The 27,438-nt window shown below is 41.0% G+C and overlaps 1 protein-coding gene across 1 annotated transcript; it reads left to right on the top strand.

Annotated features, from left to right (window-relative positions):
• On the top strand, nucleotides 1-27,026 carry LOC143099242 (uncharacterized). The gene is made up of 11 exons (XM_076262338.1): nucleotides 1-217; nucleotides 2,574-2,678; nucleotides 4,031-4,210; nucleotides 5,186-5,256; nucleotides 6,533-6,590; nucleotides 9,810-9,942; nucleotides 10,108-10,148; nucleotides 11,251-11,350; nucleotides 11,701-11,771; nucleotides 24,716-24,899; nucleotides 25,885-27,026. Exons 1-11 carry the CDS (start codon nucleotides 119-121, stop codon nucleotides 26,733-26,735), a joined length of 1,893 nt encoding a protein of 630 aa, XP_076118453.1. The 5' UTR covers nucleotides 1-118; the 3' UTR covers nucleotides 26,736-27,026.
• The last annotated feature ends 412 nt before the right edge of the window (nucleotides 27,027-27,438 follow it).

Raw genomic sequence — 27,438 nt, 5'->3', positions numbered from 1 at the left:
TCGCTGACGCTGAAGCTTCAGAGAGCATCTAAACAAATCCACCTGTCTGTCGCCTTTCAACTATGGAAACCTTAACATTGGTCAAAGAAGATAACTGAGGTCATTCGTACACAAAATAATGCAGAAACTGACAGGCGATACACTGAGCTTTGCCTCGAGCCCCGAGGGTTTAAAGTTACAACACACCGATTGGTACCAGAGGGATGTACGAAGTAAGGTGAGTGTTTGACTGAGGTAGGCTAGTCTACAAATTAGTTAACGGTGTATCTGTTGGTGTAGCCTACAACTTCTGGGGATTAGGCTATATAAATCTCCAGATTTAACAAACCTTGAGATAAAAGCTAACCTCTGAGTTGTCTGAACCTGTGGCGACTAAACCTGAGCTGTCGGCTCCAAAACACCGGTTCCAATTAGTTCAACCTAGAGTTGTGCGTTGACGGCGAACTTAAAGTTGAAGTTGAAAGACATCTTCTATTGAGAGTCGGAACCATGAGTAAACCGGCGAAACAAAGAGCACCGTATTTTTCACTTTTAGTGTTAGACAGAAATGGGCAGATTTGCAAGATTCGCGTTTTGCGGTTCAATAGCCTAAGTCATAGGCGAAACGTTTTCATGACATAATATACAGCTATATCTAACCGTAGTATGGTAGACAACAAGCTACAACCCGGTTTTATCCGAAAGCACCGTATAGCATATGTAGATAAATAAAATGCGTCCCTTGAGCATTCTGCTTCCAGCGTCTAGGGACCGTCTACAAAGTGCAAAACCGATAATGGATAGGCCTACAAAGATACATTTTAAAATAGCTTCACTATTATTGAGCCTAGTGCTTCCGAAATCACAACACCCAGCTAGGGCCTCCCTAGCAATGTAGGCTACTACACCTCTTAATTATTGAAAAACTGACTCACCCTATTTATAATATATTTTTATCGGGGATACAATTCAATAGCTTCACTCTCATTGAGCCTAGTGCTTCCAAAATCACAACACACATTCTACGGCCTCCCAGGCAACATACTACATCTGGGTCGTTCCACGTCAATTCAACCAGGGCCCACGCACTTAGGTCTCAAAAAATTCTGAAAAAATTACCAGGTGTAGGCCTACCTATGTTCCCCAGGAGACACACAAACATGTAGCCTCGTGAGACCATCCTGATCTCGCGAGCTTCAGGGTTTCACTCGCAGATCAGTCTGGATACTTTCCGTTAAAGAGAATTTGTTGAAGTTCACCAAACGAACGTCCAATCAGCGTTGGCTTTGAGGCGGGTTGAGGTGTGACGCAACGAACAACATGACGGCATCCACAGAGATGAGCATAGCTATCGCGCAAGTTTTATTCAAATTAGAAAGTATTCCTGGGTAAGCTGTGAAGCTATGAGTCTCAGCCATGCAGCTGGGAGGAATGAAAGACACAGACATCCTCCACGGCTGATTCCAGTTCACAATGGACTTTCTTCAGAAGTGTAGGGCCTACCGTGAAAACTTGATGGGAATTGTCGTTGATTAGGTTCATGTCACATACAAATTCTTAACGTCTTAACGTTAGTCACGTTACCTAACTTAATTGTATGTTAAACGAAGGCATTAGAAGAACACTTTGTTCATCTAATTGGTTGATTTGGCCCGTCGATAACCAACAAAGGTAGTGATAGACAGATGGTTTATCCAATCAGCTAACCAGTATTTCCGCCCCTTCCCAAAAGTTCTTCAATGAAAAGTTCCCAGATGGATATGCGGAGCAAATCCATCTGGCGGAGTCAGGTTAACAAACATGTATTTTATGTAAGATCAATACTTTCCAAGATACAGCCAATTTTATAGGGGGAAGGGGGTGTCGATTTTGTCATTAAGTTAAAGTTAACCTCCTCTTGGTTTTTAATCGACTTCCATTCCTGATTGAGTCACCTATGACTGACTATCTATTATGATATAATAATTAATCTTGACATGTCGACATTAAACTCGAAATTTCGACAATTAAGTTGAAATAGCATGTCGACTTTTATCTTGATGGTCCAGATTTTACTGTCGAGATTAAAGTTGAAATTTCCAAAATTATATCATCACATATGACATTTCGTCTTTATTCTAGATTTGTCCATCAAAACTAGTTTGGAGACATTAGCTGCCAGTGAGTCCGGACAGTCAGTCAGCAACAAAATACCTTGTATAGAGGATTTGGTGAAGTTGACTATTTCAAAATCGGGTTTAGCAACAAGGAAATCCTTGTTTTTTTTTTTTTTTTTTAGCCCAGAAACACAGTGTGCTGTGGAGCAGTTGAGATTAAAGTCGACATGATGGGCTATGTCAAATTTATATTTGAAATGTCAACTTCGACAAGTCTACTTTAATCTGGACATTTCAAATTTAAAGTTTAATCTTGTCATGACAAAATATTTCTTTTTTTCTTAATGTTTGGCCCTTATAGGCTACTCTAGGCCTAGTCTCCTCTTTATGGAAAATGTATATTTTAACATTTTAGGCTAGTTTGTGTGGACGTCTACTTATTGGCATGGTTGTCAGTTGATGGACCGTGCGTGAAGTGCTGTTGTGTCCTCTGTGTAGATCATGGATGAAAGTGGTCAGCAGCAGCATGTTGATATGATGAGTCACAAGCAAGCCTGCATTGACCTGGAGAAGGCAACTCAGTTTATCACTCAAGTATTGCAGGTAAGACACACACACACACACACACACACACACACACACACACACACACACACACACACACACACAAGAGTGAAGACAATCAAACTCACAATTGATTTCAAACTCATTGTTGTTTAAATTTATGTTTTCATTATTCTCCAATTTATGTAGGCAACCATCTCATTTTTTTTCTCTTGATCTTCAATTTGATGACTTTCGATGAAAATCCTGTAGATCAGGGGTATTCAATTAATCTTCAGCGAGGTCCAGTTACGGAAAATTTCCTCAAGCAAAGGTCCGGAGCATCATAATGTTTAACTTGCGTGTTTAGGCTATGTAGGCTATATGTATGTATGTATAATATTAGGATGGATGGATGGAGCCTAGTTGTAGATATATAGATAGATAGATACATACATACATACATACATACATACATACATACATACATACATACATAATTGATCCCCAAGGGGAAATTCAAGAAATAGAAGATTGTAGGCCTAGGCCTAATGTTTAATGTGAAATAAAATAAGTAGCCTAAAAGGCAACATTCGAAATGAGGAGAAATAAGGCAAGATAAGAGTAATTGGGGAGAAAAACTGAGTAGCCTTGGCTATTTTTAAGATCTTAACGGGAACTTAAAATAAAATTTGAGCTGAGACAAAGATGGATATTCCCCAGCTGGTTCCTTGAACCCATTAATCAGCAAGTTTAATTAAATTAATCAATCAAAAATCAATCGATGATTTGAAAATAACTTATCTGATTGTTTCTCGTCCCGTCTCCTCTCCTTGCTCGTTTCAGGCTATCAGTCTCTTCTCCATAGTAGGCTGCTTTACTCACTGACTCGTAGCAGCAAGCAAAATGATGGTTCCTGAAGCTCCTGAAGTAAATGCTGTTATCCTAACCAACGAAACATTTAGCACAGCTTTGAAATCTTACGTGAAAATCTAAATTAGCCTATTATGGTCTGGGTCCGAATAGGATCACGTCACGGTCCGGACTCGTACCGCGGTCCGCCATTTGGTGATCCCTGCTGTAGATGAAGCTTGTAAATCAAACAGAAATCATCTAGTATTGCCTTAATTTTATGACCTATCCTCTTTTCGTCAATCTACTGTTTGTGTCTACTTTTCTACCTCATGCACGAGTAGACATGAAGCTGACCTAAGCCTCGCTTGAATAAACGAAGGCTAGATGCAGCTAACTTCAGTAAATGGAACGGCTTCAGCCCCAAGTGAAAGTCTACGCTAGTTCAAGCCAAGCTATTTCTGTTAGGCGCCGCCTTCATTAGCGAGGATGATGGAATACCCCTCTAAGCAATTCTTCAGAATGTTAATTAGTGTGTGTGTGTGTGTGTGTGTGTGCAGCATGCAGTAGGTCGAAACCGGGAGCTTTGTGTATTGATTCGTCGTCTGGAGGAGAAGGATGTAGAGACTGGGCGGAGTCTAACAGAACTGGCAGAGTCAAACCGCCAGCTGCAGGCGAAGATTGATGAACTACAGAAACGCCTGGAGGAAAAAGACCGCTCCCTTACACAAGCCAACCAGGTGTGTGTGTGTGTATGAGGAAATTGCCTTATTCACCCGGCGGCCTTTACGAGGCTGACCGAAAGAAGGGTTCACTGGCCTGTTCTTCTTCTTCAGTGAGTTTTTTTTTGGCAGTTTGCAAACGGAGTGCATTACCACCACCATCTGCTGGACTGAGGTGTAATGGCAAGTGTACCCTATAGCCTCGTAATGGCCGCCTGGTGAATAAGGCGAATTGAGGTGATTCAGTCACCACATTCACTAAATACAATTTCACTCATTGCAAAACACTACATGAAAACGGGAGATGGCAGCACAGCAAGAATGAAGAAAACTGTAAAATGATGGAACAAATTGTTTTATTTACAATAACAGCGATTGTCGGACGAGGTAGGGGAAGCCTGGCTTCCCTTGGCCTCCGGGAGAAAACGCCACTGCTGTAGCCTGGGTGTTCCCATGCTGCCTTGCGCGCGATTTGATTCAGCTGCTAAGGCAGCCTGGAGACCATGGAGCAAATTTTCGCCTGAGATAGGGGATGAGTTATGCACAGACGCATTTGATAGACATCCGTGGCACCCAATAAACGGATCTGGGCATTTTTTTTTCAAATACGAGAAAATGAACGTTTGGTTCCCAGACCACGTCTCATTGAGAAGTGGTGGCGCTAGCCAGGCTACCACTGCTGGGGAATTGCCCCAATTACTAATTGCATGCATTGTAAGTGTGCATTGACAGGACAGGACAGTAGATAAATTATTATGTGATATAAAAACTACTGATATAAAAAGAAAAGAATGATGCATTTCTGATTATTTATTCATGACCGCAAACATTATGCAGGTATAATAGCCTGTTTAAAGTAGCCTACTTCTATACTCTTAAAAGTTGCACTTAGCTCTGCAACAAAAGAGTTATAAAATTATTATTGATTTATTTATTTTTGGACTGTATTTATCTGTTGGGTGATTTCAGCAGTGTTTGTGTGTGTGTTTACAGACTGTGGTTTTACTGAGGAATGAACTGAGGGACTTGTGTCAGCAGCTTCAGATGCAGCAGCGTAAAGAGAGGTACAGTGAGAGAGAGAGAGAGAGAGAGATGGTGGGGGGGTGTTATGACTGCCGTTATTCATGACTTCCACACACATGGACATGGCACACACACAAACACACACACACTCATAAGTTAACATAGACAAAGACAGAAGCACACATACCCACAACAGCAAACACACACACACACACACACACACTCATAAGTTAACATAGACAAACACAGAAGCACACATACCCACAACAGCAAACACACACACACTCATAAGTTAACATAGACAAACACAGAAGCACACATACCCACAACAGCAAACACACACACACACACACACACACTCATAAGTTAACATAGACAAACACAGAAGCACACATACCCACAACAGCAAACACACACACACTCATAAGTTAACATAGACAAACACAGAAGCACACATACCCACAACAGCAAACACACACACACACACACACACTCATAAGTTAACATAGACAAACACACAAGCACACATACCCACAACAGCAAACACACACACACACACACACACACACTCATAAGTTAACATAGACAAAGACAGAAGCACACATACCCACAACAGCAAACACACACACACACACACACACACACTCATAAGTTAACATAGACAAACACAGAAGCACACATACCCACAACAGCAAACACACACACACACACACACACTCATAAGTTAACATAGACAAACACAGAAGCACACATACCCACAACAGCAAACACACACACACACACACACACTCATAAGTTAACATAGACAAACACAGAAGCACACATACCCACAACAGCAAACACACACACACACACACACACTCATAAGTTAACATAGACAAACACAGAAGCACACATACCCACAACAGCAAACACACACACACACACTCATAAGTTAACATAGACAAACACAGAAGCACACATACCCACAACAGCAAACACACAAACACACACACACTCATAAGTTAACATAGACAAAGACAGAAGCACACATACCCACAACAGCAAACACACACACACACACACACACTCATAAGTTAACATAGACAAACACAGAAGCACACATACCCACAACAGCAGAAACACACATACATACACACACTCGCTCACATACACATAGGATGACTTGCAAGAGTAGGGGATGGAGACATATTGACATGCGTGATTTATTTTTGCAGAGAGAATATGCAGAGCTGAGTGGTAGTCATATTTTGTACCGCTATGTGGTACATCTAGTTTATAACTTATGTAGCCTTTGATCTCTTCTGACTCCTACAGGGTGTTGCAGGAAGGGCAAGAATGGCTGCAGGGTGTTGAGAGACAACTCCAGGTTAAGGTACACACACACATACACAAACGTGCACATAGTATACTAACACACACACACACATTAACAAGCACATACACACACACACACACACACACACACACTTGCTGTCAGTGTTAATCACATGTTAATCGCGATGAGATTATGGACCATAACATGTTATTTTTTTTTTAAATTGCGTTCATGGTGTGCCGCCAAATGTTTTTTTTATTTTTATTTTTTTTACACCGTCACTTGTGCTGTTATCAACGATTCTCTTTGGCTGCTTTCTATTCATGACCCTTTCTTGTCCTCAGACTGGCACAGACCAACAACATTTCCCAGCACAGACACTTCCTAGTGGGCTTCTGCCTGGTCCTCCTGCTGAGGTCATAGAGATAACTATATAACAGATAACAGCAACACAGCTGTGAATGACACATTTAAAAAAAAAAAAAAAAAAACTCCCGATTGGCTGAAAGGCCCATTTTTTACTTTTTAAAAAGTTGACTCAATAGACATGGAATTAAATGATCCTCAAAGCACTTCAGGTATAGCTATGATCTACAACAGAGGTGGGCAAACTACGGCCCGCCACGCACTTTATGCACTTCATTAAAATGTGTTGAAGGCCTAGGCTACATTTTGCTCATGCACTGGTGCATATTTCTCAATATGACAAGTCCTTTTCAACTGAACCTAAAGGTCCCATGTGTAAGAACTTCTCCAATCTAGTGTTTAGGGATTATATTGCAACCTAATAGAACTACGGTAGCCGTTGCACATCAAAAACATAACACCCAATTCACACCAAAGATCCGCATCGAGACGAAACCGTCGCAGAAGGAGTTGCAGCTGTGTAAATTAAATGGCGCACGTCGTTGCCAGCCGTCGCAAAGCATTTAACATTACCATATCTAGTCGCAGTTCATCTCGTTGCAAATCTACCTAGATGACGGCCCTAGTTCCGGACTCTTAAATAGGTGTGTCAAAACATTAACTGTTTTCTTTTGTCATTGCTTGTGTGTGATGCCAATGAAACACACTTTCGGACATGGAATAAATCATTTAATTTTCCCTGATAACTGAGCTAGTTAGCTAACGTTAGCACAGTAAACTGAAAGTGAATGGGAATGGCTAGTGATCTTCGCTAGCTTGGTAGAAGCTAAGGACTTTGGTTAAACGTGTACATTGTTGCAAACTAACCTGAAATAGCATACAGGCATGACAACTCCTCACCTTTCGGCGAAATTCGCCATTTTGAATCCAAAATGGGGGACTTAAGTGGTTCGCGCAGATCTGATGAGAAAATGTTGGGGGGGGGGGGGGGGGGGGTAGGCCTATTAAAGGAGAAGTTCGGTGTGAAATTGATCTTAACTGTACTGAAAGATGTTGGCTACGCTATGCCCCCCACAGCTACTCGGCTAAAAACGGCGTAATTCGGAATGCTAGGGGGTGAGCGAAGGTGCCTATTGGACACATGTAAGTACTCAGCAACATCTTTCAGTACAGCTAAGGTCAATTTCACACCGAACTTCTCCTTTAAGTTACAACTGAGTTTACAAACCATGCGCAGACGTGAACGCATCTTGATGCGTTGTCAGAGCCCCATTACAAACTTGTCTGATCCAGCAAGGAATATGTGAATGCAGCCCCTATGCATTTAGCCTATTAAACAGTGGAAGCTAATTTTTGCCGCGGACGCATCGCGAATAGCGACAAAATCGTGAAGCAAATAGGCATACTGTATCAGTCGCCTATAGCAAAGGGACAAAAAAATGTGAATAACTAAATAGTTGAATTAAAAGCTCCTAAACTGGGCTGGTGCGTTTTGTCGAGTTCAGAGACAAAAGCAGTGTTTGACATGGTAATGCTGTCTTTTAAGAAACGTTCAGTAACCTGATCAGATCACTGTCCTGTGTCGACAGGGTACAGTTTAACATGTGAACACTGTTCACACAACTTTATTGGTTGGTTAAACACACTAGCACAATGCCACAATCTGTATGTAGCCAAGGCTGAAGGTTAAAACATTTCAAACCAATTTTACAAATTAAAGCCTACTCTACCCAAGTTTATTTATTACCTGGTTTGGTCCAACAAATATTCAGACTTATCTTATTCAGACTTATTCTAATAGTCTACAATGAAGTGTCCTTTAGGCCTATGAAATCTTCAGCCACAAAGAAAGAAAGAAAGAAAGAAAGAAAGAAAAAAAGGCACTCATGTAGATTACTGAGGAGGAGAGGAGGGCCAGACTGAAGCATGTTGCCAAACAGCGCAAGCGGGCCCCTTCACACTTTGGCCCAAGCCAAAAACAAGAAATAAAGGTATTTTTTTGTAAAAATTAGTCATTTTGTAGTTTGTTTTCTTTATAAATCTCTGGTTTTAGGCAACTTCATACTCCATGGAAGCTATGCACTATTGGCAACAATGTCACTCGCGCTTGTTTTGCTATGAAACGGCCATTTCCCTCTTTGCGCGCCCTTCTCACCTTTTTCACCCCTGACCCGTTTTCATGCCTGAACATACATTCAGCAACGTTGTGGTAGTCGTTAAGGGTTGTTTTAAGGACATGTTTGTACATGCCCATAGCCAGGCACTCTGAAACAGTCAAAGGCGATTCAAAACGAGTCAGAAAGTCGAGACAGGACCCATTGTCAAAATTTCGGTTTCCACCACTCTAGTTCATCCAAAACAAACCAGAAAAGGGACTCAAAGTACTAAATACTGGAATTATCCTTTGAGGTGAAAATATTGCATAGTGTATCTTTAACCACCCGCTCACTCACACCTATTAACACTCAATTTTGATGGGCTTGTCTCGTACTCGTCTCGTGTTCACCTATTAACACTCAATTTTGATGGGCTTGTCTCGTATTCGTCTCGTGTTCACCTATTAACACTCAATTTTGATGGGCTTGTCTCGTACTCGTCTCGTGTTCACCTATTAACACTCAATTTTGATGGGCTTGTCTCGTACTCGTCTCGTGTTCACCTATTAACACTCAATTTTGATGGGCTTGTCTCGGACTCATCATGTTCACCTATTAACACTCAATTTTGATGGGCTTGTCTCGTACTCGTCTCGTGTTCACCTATTAACACTCAATTTTGATGGGCTTGTCTCATACTCGTCTCGTGTTCACCTATTAACACTCAATTTTGATGGGCTTGTCTCGGACTCATCATGTTCACCTATTAACACTCAATTTTGATGGGCTTGTCTCGTACTCGTCTCGTGTTCAGAGTGAGATGGTCTCTCCTGAGGGTCAGAAGCTGTTTGAGGCTCCAGTCTCTTGCATTAAAGAAGAAGAAGAGGCTGAGGAAGAGGAGAATGAGGAGGAGGAGGATTATGGCCATGGAGAGTCCAGTCAGTCTGGTAAGCAGACACACACACACACACACACACACACACACATACACACACACACACAACACACACACTAATGTCCTGTGTTGAATATCCACTGAGTGCAACACAATTGTACTCTATTATGCTGGAGGATTAAATGTGAATACGTTTCCTTTTTTTCTGCTTTTGCAGTAACGTTAGAGATAACTGACCCCAGATCAGAGCTGTTCCAGGTACGGTGTTTGTTACATATACACATCATGTCAAACACATGGATATGTGTCAGCTTGCTTGGCACACACACAATCACACGCGCACACTAGGGGTGGGCGATATGGACAAAAAATAATATCTCAATATTTTTTGTGATTTTGATGATAACGATAATTAGTCGATATCCTTTAAAAAAATGTTTTGTTAAAGTCTGAGTTACTTTACCGCTAATTATTTATGAATAGCATCATTACAATAATAACCAATAACCTAACCTGTGACTTTTTAACCAAATCAACCAATGCATTGTCACTCTATGACACATTTCCAATTCTGCCCCCACTTGGGTGTGTGGCAATGACATGGTCTAGCCAGCTACATTAGAGAAGATGAATAGGCCTAACAGTTTCCCAAGAGAAAGTCTGAGGCTAAAGTTCCTTTCAAACCTTTACATAGGATTCACTGTAAAACTAAGCAGACCAACAGAGTACATATCAGTTATTTCCTTCTATGTTTTGTTTATGAGCACTAGCCTTCCAAGAGGCTACCATTCCAAGTTACAGAATAGAAACTAATGCGTTAGCTTATGGCTAATGTATATGAGAAATCCCATAGAGATGCTAACGTTAGCATAATCGGTAAACGTAGATATTTACATTTACTTCAGTCCATTTACAAAAGAGTTACTTGAGAATAGTTCTTTGTTTACAACTGACTATTAAAATACTCAAAGGCTAATGTCTTCCTACCATGTAGGAAAAAACGTGACTGTCTCATAAATGCTACTTGAACAGATACTTGACAAAAGTAGCCGCATAAAATCCCAAGTAGGCTACTCTCGCTGCACAAAATAAACATTAGGCGTGCGTGGGACAATGTTGTGACCCACTAGTGATCACGTGACACTTGCTCTGCTGCAGCCAGGGGCTTCTCCCACATACACCTGCTGGGAATGTATGAGTCTTCAATGCGTGATTTCGAGTGTTTTTTCCACATAAGTAATTTAAATACTCGATAATGTCAAATTGCACATCGTTAAAACAACAATCACGATATTATCGTAGACGATATATATCGCCCACCCCTAGCACACACACTCTGATGGTTTTGTTTACTTCTCAGACTCAGCAGGAGCCGTGTGGTGGTCTGGTCCTTGCAGTTAAAGAAGAAGATGGTGAAAGTGGATGTGGGGAGCGGAGAGGCTCTGGCAAGGAGAGCATAGGTGAAAAGAGCAACACACATACACAACACACAAATGCATACACACACACACACACACACACACACACACACACATATGACTAATATGACGTCAGAGTTCAAATGTATCATCATATTCATTTGTGTAGATAGACTGGACCTGTCCCAAATTTTCTGGCCAGCACGTGTCTTTATTGCAGTGGTTTCAAAAACTAGCATGTTAGCTACCATTAACTCATTATTATTGCACATTATGGAAGTAAAAACTCCCTTAACTGTTAATAAAAAAAAAAAACGCCCTGGTCAACTATTTTTGTCAAAAAGGAAGCGTAGTCTGTTCACACTAAGTGTCTTCTTTGTTTGTGTCTGCAGTAGAAGAATCCGTCCTCAGAGCAGAATACCCTGTCTCTTCAGCTGAAGACATCAAAACTGAACAGGTCCAGGTACAGTGGTGAAAGTCTATGATATTTGTAATGTCTAGTATAGTTATCCACTGTTAAAATCACATCTTTATTTAATTAGCCAAACTCATACTAATATTACAGTAAAATCAAATGAGTAAAAGGTACAATATACAGGTTTAGGTATTTTTGGCAAGTGTAGAGCTCCCTCTAGAGTCGCAATGTATTGATATGTTACTCTGCTATTGTAAATAGCAAACTTCTCGTGACTTATCCCCTATACACAATGCAAATGCTTTTGTTGTGGAGGTGAAGAATTAGCAACAGGCAAAAACTATCTCCAAAGAGCTAGATCTACTGACAAGGTAATGTTTCACGATTCTCGTGAGATTTGTTGGGTGCCGCTCTTGGTTGTTGCATGGTTGGTTTTCTCGGTAGGGACTCACTACGTCTATGCTGTATAGCTATGCTAGGTGAACAATTTCCCTATTACAAGTTAGTTTACCATCAAATTGGCTTTGTAAAGATGAAAATCTTGCATAATGTACCTTTAAGGCAAGAACTACATCAAGCTAAAACTCTGAAGAAGAAGGCATTCTGATGCATGAACTTGTAAGTGACCTTGGCTGAATTTGCCTGGGAAGAAAATGTATTCTGAGAAAAAAGAAAATCTTATAAAGAAATAAATATTTTTTAACGAAAACACAATTATTGGCACCCCTAGAAAATCATACATACAAAATCTAACAGAAGCATTTCCCTATCTAATTTTAACTTTGTTAAGTTAATCAGAGTGTCTGTGAACTTTCAGAGGTAGTTCATTACTTTGTTTTTCACTAAGGTATGAAAATAAAGTCACACAGATGCTAAATTGTCTTGTCATTTTTCAACATCAGAAAGACAAGAGAATACACTAAATTTAAATAAAAAGAAATTGTGTTGACATTTGTAAGTCAGTGAATGTCTATAAAAACTAGGTACTTTGTTGAAAATGCCTATATTTACTAGCCTGACGTAGTCATACTCAATTCTAGTCAGAATATGAGTCTGATACTGCTCCATTGGGACATAATTATGGGGCGTGTTTTAACCGATACAGGGGGGGAATGCCTCTGCACTCAATTGGATAGACCTAACCAATCAGAGCAATGAAATAGCTTACCGTGAGGCAGGGCTCCAGAGTGCGACCAATTTGGTCGCATATGCGAGCTAATTTTTCAAAAGTGCAACTAAAAAAAATCGGAGGTCGCACCGGTGCGACCAGCTATTCGAGAGAGGAAAAAGTGTCCGCATTGAAACTCTACCTTTGGTTCAATAACAGACACATATTTGGCCAATATTGTGGATTAAACAAATCACAGATAGTGAAGGGCGGGACCCAGTGCCTGTGTGTAAATTTGAAAATGCAAACCGATAAGACTAGCCCGAGATGATGATCAAGTTTATCGTTGCCTACGATAGGCCTAGTGAAACTTCCCTTCACCAAGTTCAGTCCGAAATAATTATTCACCAGAAAAATAGTTTGAACGTAAACCCGACGTACAGGAATGCCACTTGCACCAAATTTATAGGAGTCATTGCAGATGAAAAGACGTCTTAAAATTGCGAACAATGCATACAGGGCCTTCCCGAACGACAGAGATACAGATATCAGCGCGAGTTGTGTAAACTCATTCTGATGGCATCAATCAATTTAATCCGGTATTTGGCGCAAACCGAATATCGCTGCTACATTTAAAGCCCGAATATTCTCTGCATGTATAACTGTGGTCATTGTGTACGGTGAATTGAATGGACACATTTAGATTGAGCATGGCCTAAAGATCATGAAGGATAGTATGTAAGACATTGAGCCATGAGATGTGCAGTGTGAAGCCCTTAAAAGGCGTGCACTGTTAACTTACTCACTGTTTTTATTTAATTCATCTTGAGATGTTTTAAGTTTAAATTTCAGCTCAGTGAAGCACTTAAAGCACCAACACTTCATTAAGTTACTTTTCTTGTAGAAGTTTAAATCATAAGTCATAGGACAACCTATATAGGACAATAACTAAGGAAGAAAAGTGAACCTGCTGCGGTGTTAAATGCGATGTGGTTGAAAATTGGGTGCACCTAACTTTTGTGCTGGTGCACCTAAGAAAAAAAGTTAGGCGCACCAGTGCAACCAGTGCAAAAAGTTAGTCTGGAGCCCTGCCGTGAGGTGTAGGAAGAAAACACACGAACCATCCTTCTCCATAAATGCCTTAACTTTGTTTTCTGGTCTTTTGTAAAAGTTAGTGGCGTCTATAACTCATAGCCTACAACACTCATTAGCGAAATATAAGAGATACGTAAGACTAGTAGGGTAGGCTATTAGGGAAAAACGGATAGCCTATAGCCCCTCTGTTTTTAAAAATAATTCTGTTCAACACTGATATGCTACAAACATGTTAAACAGCTGGGAAAGGCTGTTGCAAATCCCTCGAACAGGTGGTCAATCAGAGATTTCAAATGAACGAGGGAACATGTCACAATGCAACAGCACTGTTTTCCCTTGATGAAAGTGAAACCACGAGTTTTCCCACATCTCAACTTTGGCCAAAGTTTTCAAAAATCATCGTTTTCAGTGATAAAACCTCATTAAATAATATGCATTTTCCATATGGGGTCTTAAAAGCCATGTATCCTTCTAGCCACAGTGTTTTTGTTTCAAACATAAGCTTAATCTAAGTTTATGTTTGAACGACGACGTGATAGACTAGGCGCTGTTGCTCACCTGTCCATCATCGTAAAGCCCAATTTGATTGGTCCACCTGATTTAGGGCGAGCATACTTGCTCCACAATGCAGCAATGCCAGACCGAACTTCCCGACCTCAAATGTTGTGGGCGGGATTAAGTTGAGATGTGGGAAAACTCGTGGTTTCACTTTCATCAAGGGAAAACAGCGCTGTTGCATTGTGACATGTTCCCTTGTTCACATCTCAACTAAGCACCCAGGCTATATATTTACAGTTTAAACAATGATTAAAAGGTTCTAATCAACTGAAAATGTGACAAACATGCTTGGACAAAGACCCATGGTTATCTCTCCCCCATTTACAGTATATGGAGGATGATAAGATAGGCAAAAAATTCCATAAGGACCACTATTGGAGAGTTACAATCTTCAAAAGTGACCTCACTGCTAGCTTATTTAGAGTGCATGCTAGGTAAACGCCTGTCCAGTCCTTTAATTACCAATGTAAATGGCAGGAGTCACCGAATGGTACAGTGACTTTGTCTGGAAGTGCGCTCTTTGGCTAGGAACACTTTAGGTGTGTTTGGCATACATAGAAGAATGACTTTACTGAAAAGAACCCCATGCTTAATGAGAATTATGGTGGACAGGCTGTGCTATTGCGGGGCTGTTATTATTCTCAAAGGCCTTGGGAATCTAATTAAAGTGCCTGGTATCACAAACAACATGAAAAACCTGAAAATGTTTTAAACAAAATCTGTCAATCTCTGCCAAGATACTAAACGTTGGTCATGATTGGATCATATATCAGGTCAATGAACCACAACAAACGTCCAGATCAAAACAAATATGGTTTACTGAACGCAAAATCAAGCTTCGGCCATTGCCATCTCAGCCCCCTGGAAATTTTGTAAAGACCAACAGTCTTAAATCTCTTGCTTTGTATTCTCCAACTCTATGGGGTGTCATAGGTGAATATTACAAGCTGTTTTATTGGAAAAGGGAGGCTTAAGAAGTAGAGATGCACCGATAGATCGGCTGGTGACCGGAATCGGCCGATTTTCACGTGATCGGCCATGACCGGCGACCTGCCGGTCAGTCTGAGACATGCCGATTTTATGCCGGTCAAATGCACTCGTGCGCCGCAATTGTAACAACACCCAGAGTTTGCAAAGTTTGAAGAAGCTAGCAACCAACACTCAGGGCTGGATGTAGGGCTACAAAGAAAGCGCTAATAGGCTACTGAGTTTTTCTATGCAGCAAACGCTGTGCTTTGCCATTGGCCTACTGCGTGGAATTTACTAAGCTGTCACTTCATTAGGCTACGTAAACATCGCTCATCACCGCCCGTCACTGCCGCTAATTGCGTGCCCACAGCTGAACAGAGATAACCGATTGCGACATTAAAAATAATCAAAGTTTAGCCATCATAGGCTACATAATAAGATGTCAACAAGCAGGGACAGTAGCCCTAGTAGTTCTACTCCACTTAAAAAAAAAATACTCAAAGTATTTACTGCACGTAGACTAAGGCTATGCCTTAAAATACCCTAGTCTAGCAGATTGAGAAGTGGATGTCGTGAAGTGAACAAACGATAGCCTATTAGAAAGGCAAAAAAAGTTGCTTTTGACATAGTAGCCTACAATGAAGAAAATTGATGCTCTGAATACTGAATCAGCCGTCTCTGAAAGTTTATTTAGCCTAATTGATGCATTTAACCGGAATTTGGATTTAATTTTTTCACCGCAAAACAGACGTGCACTGTTTTCATATATGGTGGAGCACCTAATCGCTATTAGCACTTCTCCCCTGTTGATTGCGTGATAGCCTAGGCTACTACCATTTTTCCCTCGCCCTCCCATAAATTCATCAATGCATATGAAAATATGACACGGTAGTGTGGTCAAAAATATCCAGGCAACACTCAGGTGTGAGGAACCACTGCAGGTTTATTCACGATACCGGGAGCAGGTCACTAGCAACATCATGTTCCAGTAAAACTACTCAAAGTTCTCTAGGGCGAAGCCCCATCTTATACATGTTAATTACATTGGTAATACAAATCACATGAGTACAATGGTCTTTTCCAAAAATCCTCATACATGCAGAAATACAACAATACATATACACTTCTTGGACATAGCATGTGATCCATGCGCCATACGCAAGTCATGGGGCTACTCCAAGTAAGTAGATAATTGGTCAATACAATACATATACATCCTTCAGCATTCTCTTGCCATAGTCTAGTTCCTGTCGGGATATTCCTAATATTACTGCCTCAGGCAGAATACCCTTAACTCGTGACAAAGGGGGTCGCATGACCTTTATTAGAAAATCATGACATGGAGAGAGCAAATGACAGACAAAGCAAAATTGATGCACAGTATTGAATGTATAGAAAGCATACAAAGAATATAAGAAAATGAAATGTTAATAATCCAAAATTTCTCCTTCATTTCCCCCCTTTGGGGCTTAAGGCCACAAAGAAATTTTAGTAATCAAAAAGAAACAAAAAAGAAAAAACCAATTTCCAATAACATCATCCAAAAACATTTCCGGGTCATCATATCAGGGTAAAACTCATTCCACATTTCAATATCATTCTATCAAATATTTTGTCCAGTTCTTTTTATCCAAACAGAATCCATTAATGTTAACATAATATTCAAGGACGAACCACCTAAAAATTGTTCTATCCCTGTCACACCTACTATGTTAAGGCAATCTTTACTAGTACACAGTCGAGATGCAGAGCATGCAGAATCATCAGAAGTCCTGTAGGGAAAAACACGCATTTGAAAAGACTTTTCTTGGCACACCCAGCAGGTCTCATTCGTCCCTGCTACAGTTGTTCTAACTTGGAAAGCAAGTTGACAGGCTTTATTAGTACCACAGATCTCCTCCTCTGGAGAAGTGGGCATAATCAGTAAGAACACACAGAATAGCAACACTAGCCCCATTCTACTCCCAGTTACAAAACAACAAAAGCTCTATTCTATCTTCAACAGCAGAGCTGGCTTGGGTTTTTAGGCCCTCCCCAGGTCACTGTCCAGCGATGATTAAATATCTAGCTAAACTGGAAATAAAACAGTGCTAGTTTAATGTATACTGATATCTTGTTTCTACTTTTAATATCCACCACTGATTTGGATGATGGATGGTTGAATCCACTAATTTTAATGGACACTGGTGTACCACACTAATTGATTTCCCTACCCTAAAAGGACTTCACATGTGTACTTAGTAAAATGTGTAACAATCAGAGCATACTTCCCTTCATTTGCAGTCCAATACTTTCTAGTTGTAATGCAGGTTAAAACAGCAGGATCTTGCAACACTTCCCTTATCCCCGATGGAACATATATCCAAAGGCCTACTGGCGAAGTTTGCCAAAACCTCCGCTGGTCAACCTCAAGCATAAAGTCACAATCCGTTGAGATAATGTTCCGGTTCTTTCACCACTCTACAGTGTGACAAATGAATCCAAGAGTCTCTTTCCGCAATTCTCACTGCGGTAGGTGTAGACAACAGAACTTGATACGGTCCGCGCCACCGTTCTTCATTCCAGCGTTTTCTTCGAAAGTCCTTAACAAGCACTGGGTATGTATCCAGAAAACTTTGAGGCAAAGCTGACGCCACCTGTTGAGAAACAAAAGATAGAGCAGCAATCAGTTCTCGCATGTAACCAGACAAGGTACCAACTACATTAGGTTAGGATTAAGTAAACCTGGAATTGGCATGGGACGGGCAGTCAAAATCTCAAATGGGCTTAACCTTTTTGATCTTGATGCACGGCCTCTGAGGTAGAGGAGAACCAAAGGTAGACCAGTCACCCAATTCCATCCCAGTTATAGTAGTTATTTTAGTCAATTTATCTTTCAACATTCCATTAACATTCTGGTCATTTTGAAAACATATCTACAATTACAAGGCAATATTCATAACTTTTGCATTTTGTTAATTGATCAATTGAATAAAATCCATTATAATATATTCAAACGGGTCTGATGGTGGTGGGTGATGCCCTCCTTGGGTTCTCACTGTGGGTGCGGTGTTATGTTTAAGACAGGTAATGCACCTATCACAGTAAGCAGCACCGCGGTGGTGAATCCTGGTGCAAAATAAAGTTGTTCTATTGTTGTTTTTACCATAGCTGTTGCACTCGCATGATCTAAACCATGAGTGACTTTATCAACTATATGAAAACATGATTTTGGTAAAACAGGCTTGCCTGTTGGAGTATGTAGCCACAAATCATCATTATTCTTTTTACAATTTTTCCATTTTCTTTTTTCTTTTGTATCTGCCAATGTTTGTGCTTCTTTTAAAGCTTGAACTGATGTCACTATATCTGGTATTTGCAAATTCAAATTAAAAAACAATTGTGTTTTGTTCGAAAGTCTTAAAAACTCTGTTGGTATCCTCCTCTCAACTCCCCCCTTCGCGGCACTTTTAGCAGCCGAGTCAGCCCTCTCATTACCAAGGCTGACCTCATCAGCGCCTCTAGTATGCGCTGCACACTTAATTACTGCTACAGCAGAAGGAAGCTGAATTGCCTCTAGCAACAATACAATGAACTCTTTATGTTGTATAGGTTTACCAGTAGCCGTAAGAAAGCCTCTTTCTTTCCATATTGCTCCATGGTCATGAACAATTCCCCAGCAATAACGACTATCAGTGTATATGCAAACAGATTTTTCCAGCTGCCAACACACAAGTTCGAAAAAGTCCAATCAACTCAGCAGATTGGGCAGAAAAAGTTGGAGGGAGCGAGTAAGATTCAACCACTTCAAATTGATTCACCACAGCGTAGCCACTCCCTACCTCTCCAGATTCCAAGCGTAATGAGGAACCATCGACATAAAAATTAAGTCAGGGTTAGTAAGGGGTTCCTCAGATATATCAGGACGAGGTTTAGTACAAATTGTTATGACATCACAGCAATCATGGCTTTCGCCATCTTCGGCGGTAGGTAATAATGTCGATGGGTTGAGGGTGGTACTACGTACAAGTGTGACATGTGCTAAAGTCAATAACACATGTTGGTACGAGAGGAGGCGGGCAGTGGTCAGATGTGATGTCTTTGCTTGTAAAAGCAATGCATGCACGTCATGTGGAACATGAACAGTCAAAGGATGCATTAATACTAGATCCGCACAAGCCATTACTGAATTTGAAGCAGCTGCAACAGACTTCAAACAAGGCACCCAGCCTCTTGCTACCGGATCCAGTCTCTTTGACAGATAGGCTATTGGTCTATACTGTCCACCATGCAACTGTCACAATACCCCAGACATGTAACCTCCTTTTTCACACACAAACAAATGAAAATCAAGATCATAATTAGGCAATCCCAAAGCTGGAGCTGAAGCTAAAGCTTGTTTCAAAAGCAGTCTCACAGTCGTCAGTCCAAGTTACAATGTCAGTCAAACTCTTACAAGCATTTGCGCATGCTCGGAGAGGTTGTGCCTTCTCCGAGAAGTCTAAAATCCAAGCACGACAATAACCAATCATTCCTAAGAAGCTTAACAATTGCTGCTTTGTCCTGGGTCTCGGACAGCCAGTAATTGCAGTGATGCGTGACGCATCCAGGGCCCTGCAGCCAGGAGTAAGTATATGACCCAAGTACTTAACTTGCTCTTGGCAGAGTTGCAACTTTTCTTTAGAGACTTTAAGTCCCACCCTGGCCAGGTATTTCAGCAATGCCACTGTGTCAATCAGGCATGATTCTTTTGCTGGACTTCCTAATAAAACATCAACATAAGAAATAACAGTACTTCCTGCCAGTGGAGTAAATTGTGTCAGACAGGCCACTAATGCCTCATTAAACACTGAAGGTGATTCTGTGTATCCCATAGGCAAACAACTCCAAGTATGCCTTTGACCTTTAAAGGTGAAGGCAAACCAACATTGAGAGGCAGGATGTACTCTTATCGTAAAAACGCATTTTTAATATCAATTACAGAATAAAACTTCGCAGTGGATGGCAGACTAGAGAGAATTGTGCAAGGATTTGGCACAATAAGATGCCTCGGGTGAATAGCGTCATTAACAAGTCTTAAATCTTGCACAAATCTCCAAGTACCATCAGACTTCTTAACGGGCAAAATTGGTGTGTTAACTGGGGAGGAACTGCAACGCACAATAGCTCCCCTGTCCAATAATGATTTGAATACGGGCTCTATCCCCTGCTCAGCCTCTTTCGACAACGGATATTGGGCTTTCGACGGGTAATGCAATGTTTTTGCGCATATTTTTTTTTGGTTGAGCAGTAGATAGTCCCAAAGTCATAACTATCAGCTGCCCAGAGATTATCTGGAACAGCGGCTAACAGATCTGCTTTCTCTTTTAAAGAGAGAACCCTCCATTCATTGGGTTGGGTTAATGAGGGTGTTAAACATGCAGAGAGCTCTTTCTGCACAGGAGTAACTTTCAAAGAACACCATTGTTGGAAAATATATGCATATTGTGATGACGAATAAAACAAATTTGGGGTATCTCGGACCACTGTCCAATCTTTAGCATTCACACACGCTTTCACAAACGGCCCTAAATCAATCCAATTTTCTTGGGCTTTTACCAATGCAACATGTGGATAAGAATTTGGGTTTGCAAACAAATATTTCAGACCTGGAGACAGGTCTACTACTACTGCAGAGTAGATTTTAGAGGTCAATACGCCGGCTACATCAATAGTCTCAATACTATTTCCTATCTGGTACCACTCTTTCACATACAGCTGATCTGGAGAGCCTTGAAAACATGCGATTGTACACTGAAATTGCTCAGGGGTTTCTGTCTTTTCTAGAACCGAGATCGGAGATTTTAATGCTAAACTAATGTCTTTACACTCATATCCTATCCATGTGGGGTTAACTTTCTGACAATACAAATAAATGGGCCCTTCTAGACCTACTCCTTCAGGAGAAAGAAAAAGTGTAAGATTTAATTTACACATTAGATCTCGGCCTAGTAAATTTTCAGGGCAAACACTGCTCAGGAGAAAAGAATGTTCTACTGTCTGATGTTTATATTGAACCACTAAAGGGGTAGAAACTGGTTCTGCCACTGATTGGCCTGAAGCTCCTGTTACATATATAACTCTATTGCTTTTTTAATGTTAAAAACTTACAACTATCTTTCCTTCCAAGTGTACTAACATCCGCTCCTGTATCAACTAAAAAAGATACATCATTTCCATTCAGAGAAAGAGTTAGCTTAGGTTGTGCGGCAGCATTCAAAGTCAGTTGGGGATAAAGTTCATAGGGTGATACAGAAGTGTTGGTGAGGGGTCCTGGAGTCCCCTGTTCAGAGTCCTCCCTGTCCTATTCAGAATTTCCATTCTGTGTCCAGACCGGACCCTGAGGGCGTCGTTGTGATGATTTATCCCCGTCTTGTCTCCAATCACCCTGCTTCGGACAATATCTCGCTATGTGTTCTATGTCTCCACAATTCCAACAACCGTTTCTTTCAGTCCACCTAAATCCTGCTCTCCTTCCTCCACAATGTTTGTTAACTGCTGAAGCCACTCTTCCCAAGAATTCTCTAGCAGTCAGTAAGCTGAGAAATAGCCATTTTAGTCCAATCTTCAGTAGGTGAATACTTGCAGGGGCTTAGGAGCAGGAACAGCCACAGCTGGTTGTGGTGCAGGGGGTGCTGAAGGGAATGGTGGTGGAGATTTACAGACTATAGGGGCTTGAGGTCGTCTGCACATAGACTTCAGTTGAAATGTCCATAGCTCCGCACAAACCTTCTCTCTTTCTCTCTCTGGCCCTGCTCTTTCTGTTCCTTAACTTTTCTCTTCTCCTCTCTTTCCCTCGCTTCTCTTTCCCACTTATCAAACAAATCATACTTAAAAGGCCTAGCCTTCCTTTCCATCTTAGCCCTACATTCAGTTAACCTTTCAAAACTCAACGTACCATCTAAAGGAAATTTTCCTTCAGTCCATCTACTCCACTTATTCAATAAACATTCATCTACACATTCAGATCCATATTTCTTATATCTTTTAAACATTAAATAATTATGTATACCTTTGGGCAATTTAACAGTTTTACTATTACTAGTCCCCATAGCAGTGTCCCTTTAATATATTTTTATTAGCCAAATTACCTCACGCCTAAAACAGAGCAAACTATCAGAGTACAATAGCAATGTTCTCAACCAATCCAATCCCCGTATCAAGCGCTTTAAGCCAATCCTACCGATTGCTTCTCTTAGCAGATCCTTTATCGATTGCTCTTCGGCTGTGCTCACAAGCCAACCTTTCTACCTTCCTACAAGTAGAGCAGATTGCTTCGGTGGCACCCCGGCACACAAGCCAACTTTTAACTACAAAGCGGTAGAAAAAAATCGCTTCCCACTCACCACCTAGGTGCCTGTGACCACAATACGGTAATACCGTATCCGAGACACAGGATGACTCCCTTCCGGCAAGGATGGGTCCCGCGGGCGATGTTGCCTTTTTTCCACGGTATTGTCCCAAAATCAAAAATAGATCTCCCGTAAGCGCTTTTCGGGTCCTACGCCTTCCAGGTTTCACCGCCGCGTCTCGGAGTTAGGTATCCCAACCGCTGCCACCAAAATGTGGTCAAAAATATCCAGGCAACACTCAGGTGTGAGGAACCACTGCAGGTTTATTCACGATACCGGGAGCAGGTCACTAGCAACATCATGTTCCAGTAAAACTACTCAAAGTTCTCTAGGGCGAAGCCCCATCTTATACATGTTAATTACATTGGTAATACAAATCACATGAGTACAATGGTCTTTTCCAAAAATCCTCATACATGCAGAAATACAACAATACATATACACTTCTTGGACATAGCATGTGATCCATGCGCCATACGCAAGTCATGGGGCTACTCCAAGTAAGTAGATAATTGGTCAATACAATACATATACATCCTTCAGCATTCTCTTGCCATAGTCTAGTTCCTGTCGGGATATTCCTAATATTACTGCCTCAGGCAGAATACCCTTAACTCGTGACAAAGGGGGTCGCATGACCTTTATTAGAAAATCATGACATGGAGAGAGCAAATGACAGACAAAGCAAAATTGATGCACAGTATTGAATGTATAGAAAGCATACAAAGAATATAAGAAAATGAAATGTTAATAATCCAAAATTTCTCCTTCAGTAGCATGTTCAAATGTAGGCCTATCATGAAAATTGTTCTTATATATTTAGTTGGATATTGGATGTGAGAAGAATAAAATGGGTGTTCCATAACTTAACTTAATCCATAATTTGATACTGCAGCTGAAGTTAGACTTGAAGAAGAATCTGTCTGCTCACCGGTTCCATTTTTTAACAGCCATTTCATTATTGATAAGTTGATTACATGCCTATATTAACATGCTCTATCAAAGAAAAGATAGAAAATAACTATTTGTGTGTGTGCTGTAAAATGGTTAGAAGAAATGAAATCGGAATCGGCTAAAATCGGTATCGGCAGGTCAAACTCTATGAAAAATCGGATATCGGTATCGGCCCAGAAAATTGCAATCGGTGCATCTCTATTAAGAAGGTATTATAAGCAGGTGTGCCAATAATTGTGAGCAACATGTTTTTGTTAAAAAATTGGAGGAGTTGTATAGTGTTGGGCACGACAGGAGTTAGTTCTCCACAATCGGCAATGTGGCAGATAGTGTAAGTATAAGTATATATACTTTTTTGATCCCGTGAGGGAAATTTGGTCTCTGCATTTAACCCAATGGTGAATTAGTGAAACACAAACAGCACACAGTGAACACACAGTGAGGTGAAGCACACACTAATCCCGGCGCAGTGAGCTGCCTGCTACAATGGCGGCGCTCGGGGAGCAGTGAGGGGTTAGGTGCCTTGCTCAAGGGCACTTCAGCCGCGGCCCACTGGTCGGGGCTCGAACCGGCAACCCTCCGGTTACAAGTCCAGAGTGCTAACCAGTAGAGATACAAGCTGGGCTACATTTGAGGTATTTACAGTACCCTCCAGAATTATTGCCACCTTTGGTAATGTTGACTAAAAACAGGCTTCCCTTCAAGGTTGGATTTTTCCTATTTGTTTTTATTGTGAGATTACAATAAATCACCAACAGATTATTTTTTATACCAGATTTTAGTCAACTTTAGCATGGGGTGCCAATAATATTGGAGGGTACTGTATGTAAGATGAATACAGTACATGTCTGAAGTATTTATTTAGGATGAGCACAGTAAGGTGCTGCATTTAACCAACTGGCTCAAGTTACCTCTTTTTCTCCTTCTGTGTGTGTTAGGAAGAGGAGGATGAATCCCACTTGGCTCCAGTGTTCAGCTCTGAAGCTGCCTCATCCACCCTCTCCCTTGCAGACCCCCTGCATCTGGTGCAATTAAGAAGGGTGTCCGTGAAGTTGGTGGACTGCTGCAGGACAGGACAGCATGGGACAGAGAAGAACAGAGAAGGAGAACAGCAGAAGAGTCGTAAGATAATTCAAAAAAGAAAAATTTCACTTCATTGTTAGTCTATATCAAAAGTGGTGGTTCACTTTGTGCGAATTATGCTATTTTCTGAAAATAGAATAAGCCTACAATCAAGTAATTTTACACCACAACCTACCACTCATACAAATGTAGTTCAAAACGAAGGCTAAGTTTCTGCCAGTGACTGCCATAGAAGGCCATTTCCCTTGTCAGGCCAGCTATCGCTAGGAAAGGTGGCTGACAATTTGAGTGTGAAGCTAATTATTACTTAGCTGCTAACACTACCGCCACCACTGCACACAACTGCGAACCTAGAAACATACCTGACGTCCTACTAAATCCTCGGTTATCGCTTAATCAAGTTATGAACTTACTCGACGTAATACCAATCTTATCAAACCAGATTGTATGCTTAGAAGCTGACGTTGCAGGTGGACCCACACCTGATTACTTTACGACCCTTCTAAATGAGCCCCCTTTGTGATGTCATAGAGAGAAAACATTTTAATCCCCTATTTCTCAAAAAGTATAAACTTTTCAAAAAATCTAAAAAGATTACTCTTGGCCAATTCCAGACCTACACAACGGTTATTTCAACAAGTCTGTACGTTAAGCGATTATAGCCGCATTCATTTTTGAAAAGGTAAAAAGAAAAGGTAAAAAGAAGAAGCCAGGAGATATCAAGATAGTGGATTCCATCCACTATAATTAGTGGGTCACACAGTCACATTGATTTGAGGACTTAATTTATTTGTAAACATAGGTAAGTACAGACATGTACACACATTTGGTTCCATTTCCATTCCATTTATGAATTATTTATTCCATTTTCCATTCCATTTATGACAGACGTTTATTAAAACATGACTAGTACATCTTCAGATATATATCCGGACATCGGACCAGCATGAGAAAAGGAAACCATGAAAACCCTGGTATGGATCGATCTATTTCATGGCTTATTTCATGTGTTGTGTTTTCCCAGTGAAACGGACAGGATTATGCACTTCATCCTCCATGGCCCCTTCAGAGAGTCCCACGTCCAGCTGGACCCTGCAAAAAGAGCCGAAGGAGTCTGGAAGATTGTCCCGTCCTCTGCGTAAACACAGCTCCCAGCTCAAGTTGTGTAATTACACTCACACAAGAGAGAAGCTACACTGCTGTAAACTGTGCGGCAAAAGTTTCAGTCATGCTGGAAATCTCAGAGTTCACCAGCGAGTACACACCGGAGAGAGGCCGTACAAATGCACTCAGTGTGGCAAGAGTTTCAGTGCAGTAGGACATCTCAAAGATCACCAACGAATGCATACTGGAGAGAGGCCGTACAAATGCACTCAGTGTGGCAACAGTTTCAGTGTAGTAGGAAATCTCAAAGTTCACCAGCGAGTACACACCGGAGAGAGGCCGTATAAATGCACTCAGTGTGGCAAGAGTTTTTTTCAAAAGGTACATCTCAAAGATCACCAAAGAAAGCATACTGGAGAGATGCCGTATAAATGCACTCAGTGTGGCAAGAGTTTTTTTCAAAAGGGACATCTCAAAAGACACCAACGAATGCATACTGGAGAGAGGCCGTATAAATGCAGTCAGTGTGGCAAGAGTTTCAGTCAAGCGGGAGCTCTCAAAGTTCACCAACGAATGCATACTGGAGAGAGGCCGTATAAATGCACTCGGTGTGGCAAGAGTTTCAGTCAAGCGGGAGCTCTCAAAGTTCACCAACGAATGCATACTGGAGAGAGGCCGTATAAATGCACTCGGTGTGGCAAAAGTTTCAGTCATGCGGGAAATCTCAGAGTTCACCAACGAATGCATACTGGAGAGAGGCCGTATAAATGAACTAAGTGTGGCAAGAGTTTCAATGTAAATGGAAATCTCAAAAGACACCAGCACATTCACACAGGAGAGAGGCCGCACCAATGCACTCAGTGTGGCAAACGTTTCAGTCAAATAAAATAATTCAAAAGACATCAGTGCATTCACACAGGAGAGAGGCCGCACCAGAGTTGCAGTGAAAAGAGAATGTAAAAGCTTGTTCACATTTTAAAAGCAGGTGTGTTTACCTGGGCACATCTAATCCAATTACAATTGGATTCATGACTCAGTTGGAATAAAATTACTGTTCTGAAACTGATAGTTCTGGTTCTTGATTATGATCAGTGTTGGGAAAGATACTTTCAAAACGTATTCCGTTACAGAATACATGCCCAAAAATGTCATTTGTAGCGTATTCTGTTACGTTACTCAATCTGAGTAACGTATTCTGAATACTTGGATTACTTCCGCATTGAATTGCATTTTATAAGTGTAGGAATGCGGCCATCATATCCTGCTTACGAAACAGGCCTATTCTGGTGTGTTCTTGTTCCAAATGGCTGAATGTGTTAGGCCCACAGGTATATTCACAAAACCTTGAATATATCACCATGGGACTTCATTACTTACATAATTTCCCCTGATAACCTTAAGTTTTAATAAATAGATAAGCTTGTTTTGTGCGTTCAGGAGAAATGTAGTTTACAGATGCAAACAGAGGGTAGTC

Source organism: Alosa pseudoharengus, unplaced genomic scaffold (genome assembly GCF_046254945.1).
Source record: "Alosa pseudoharengus isolate Yale_2024_CS ecotype anadromous, Long Island Sound unplaced genomic scaffold, YU_APseudo_1.1 YU_APseudo_1.1_scf_25, whole genome shotgun sequence".
Taxonomy (NCBI): domain Eukaryota; kingdom Metazoa; phylum Chordata; class Actinopteri; order Clupeiformes; family Clupeidae; genus Alosa; species Alosa pseudoharengus.
The sequence above is the reverse complement of the archived record's forward strand: the minus strand, read 5'-3'. Positions and strand labels throughout refer to the sequence as shown.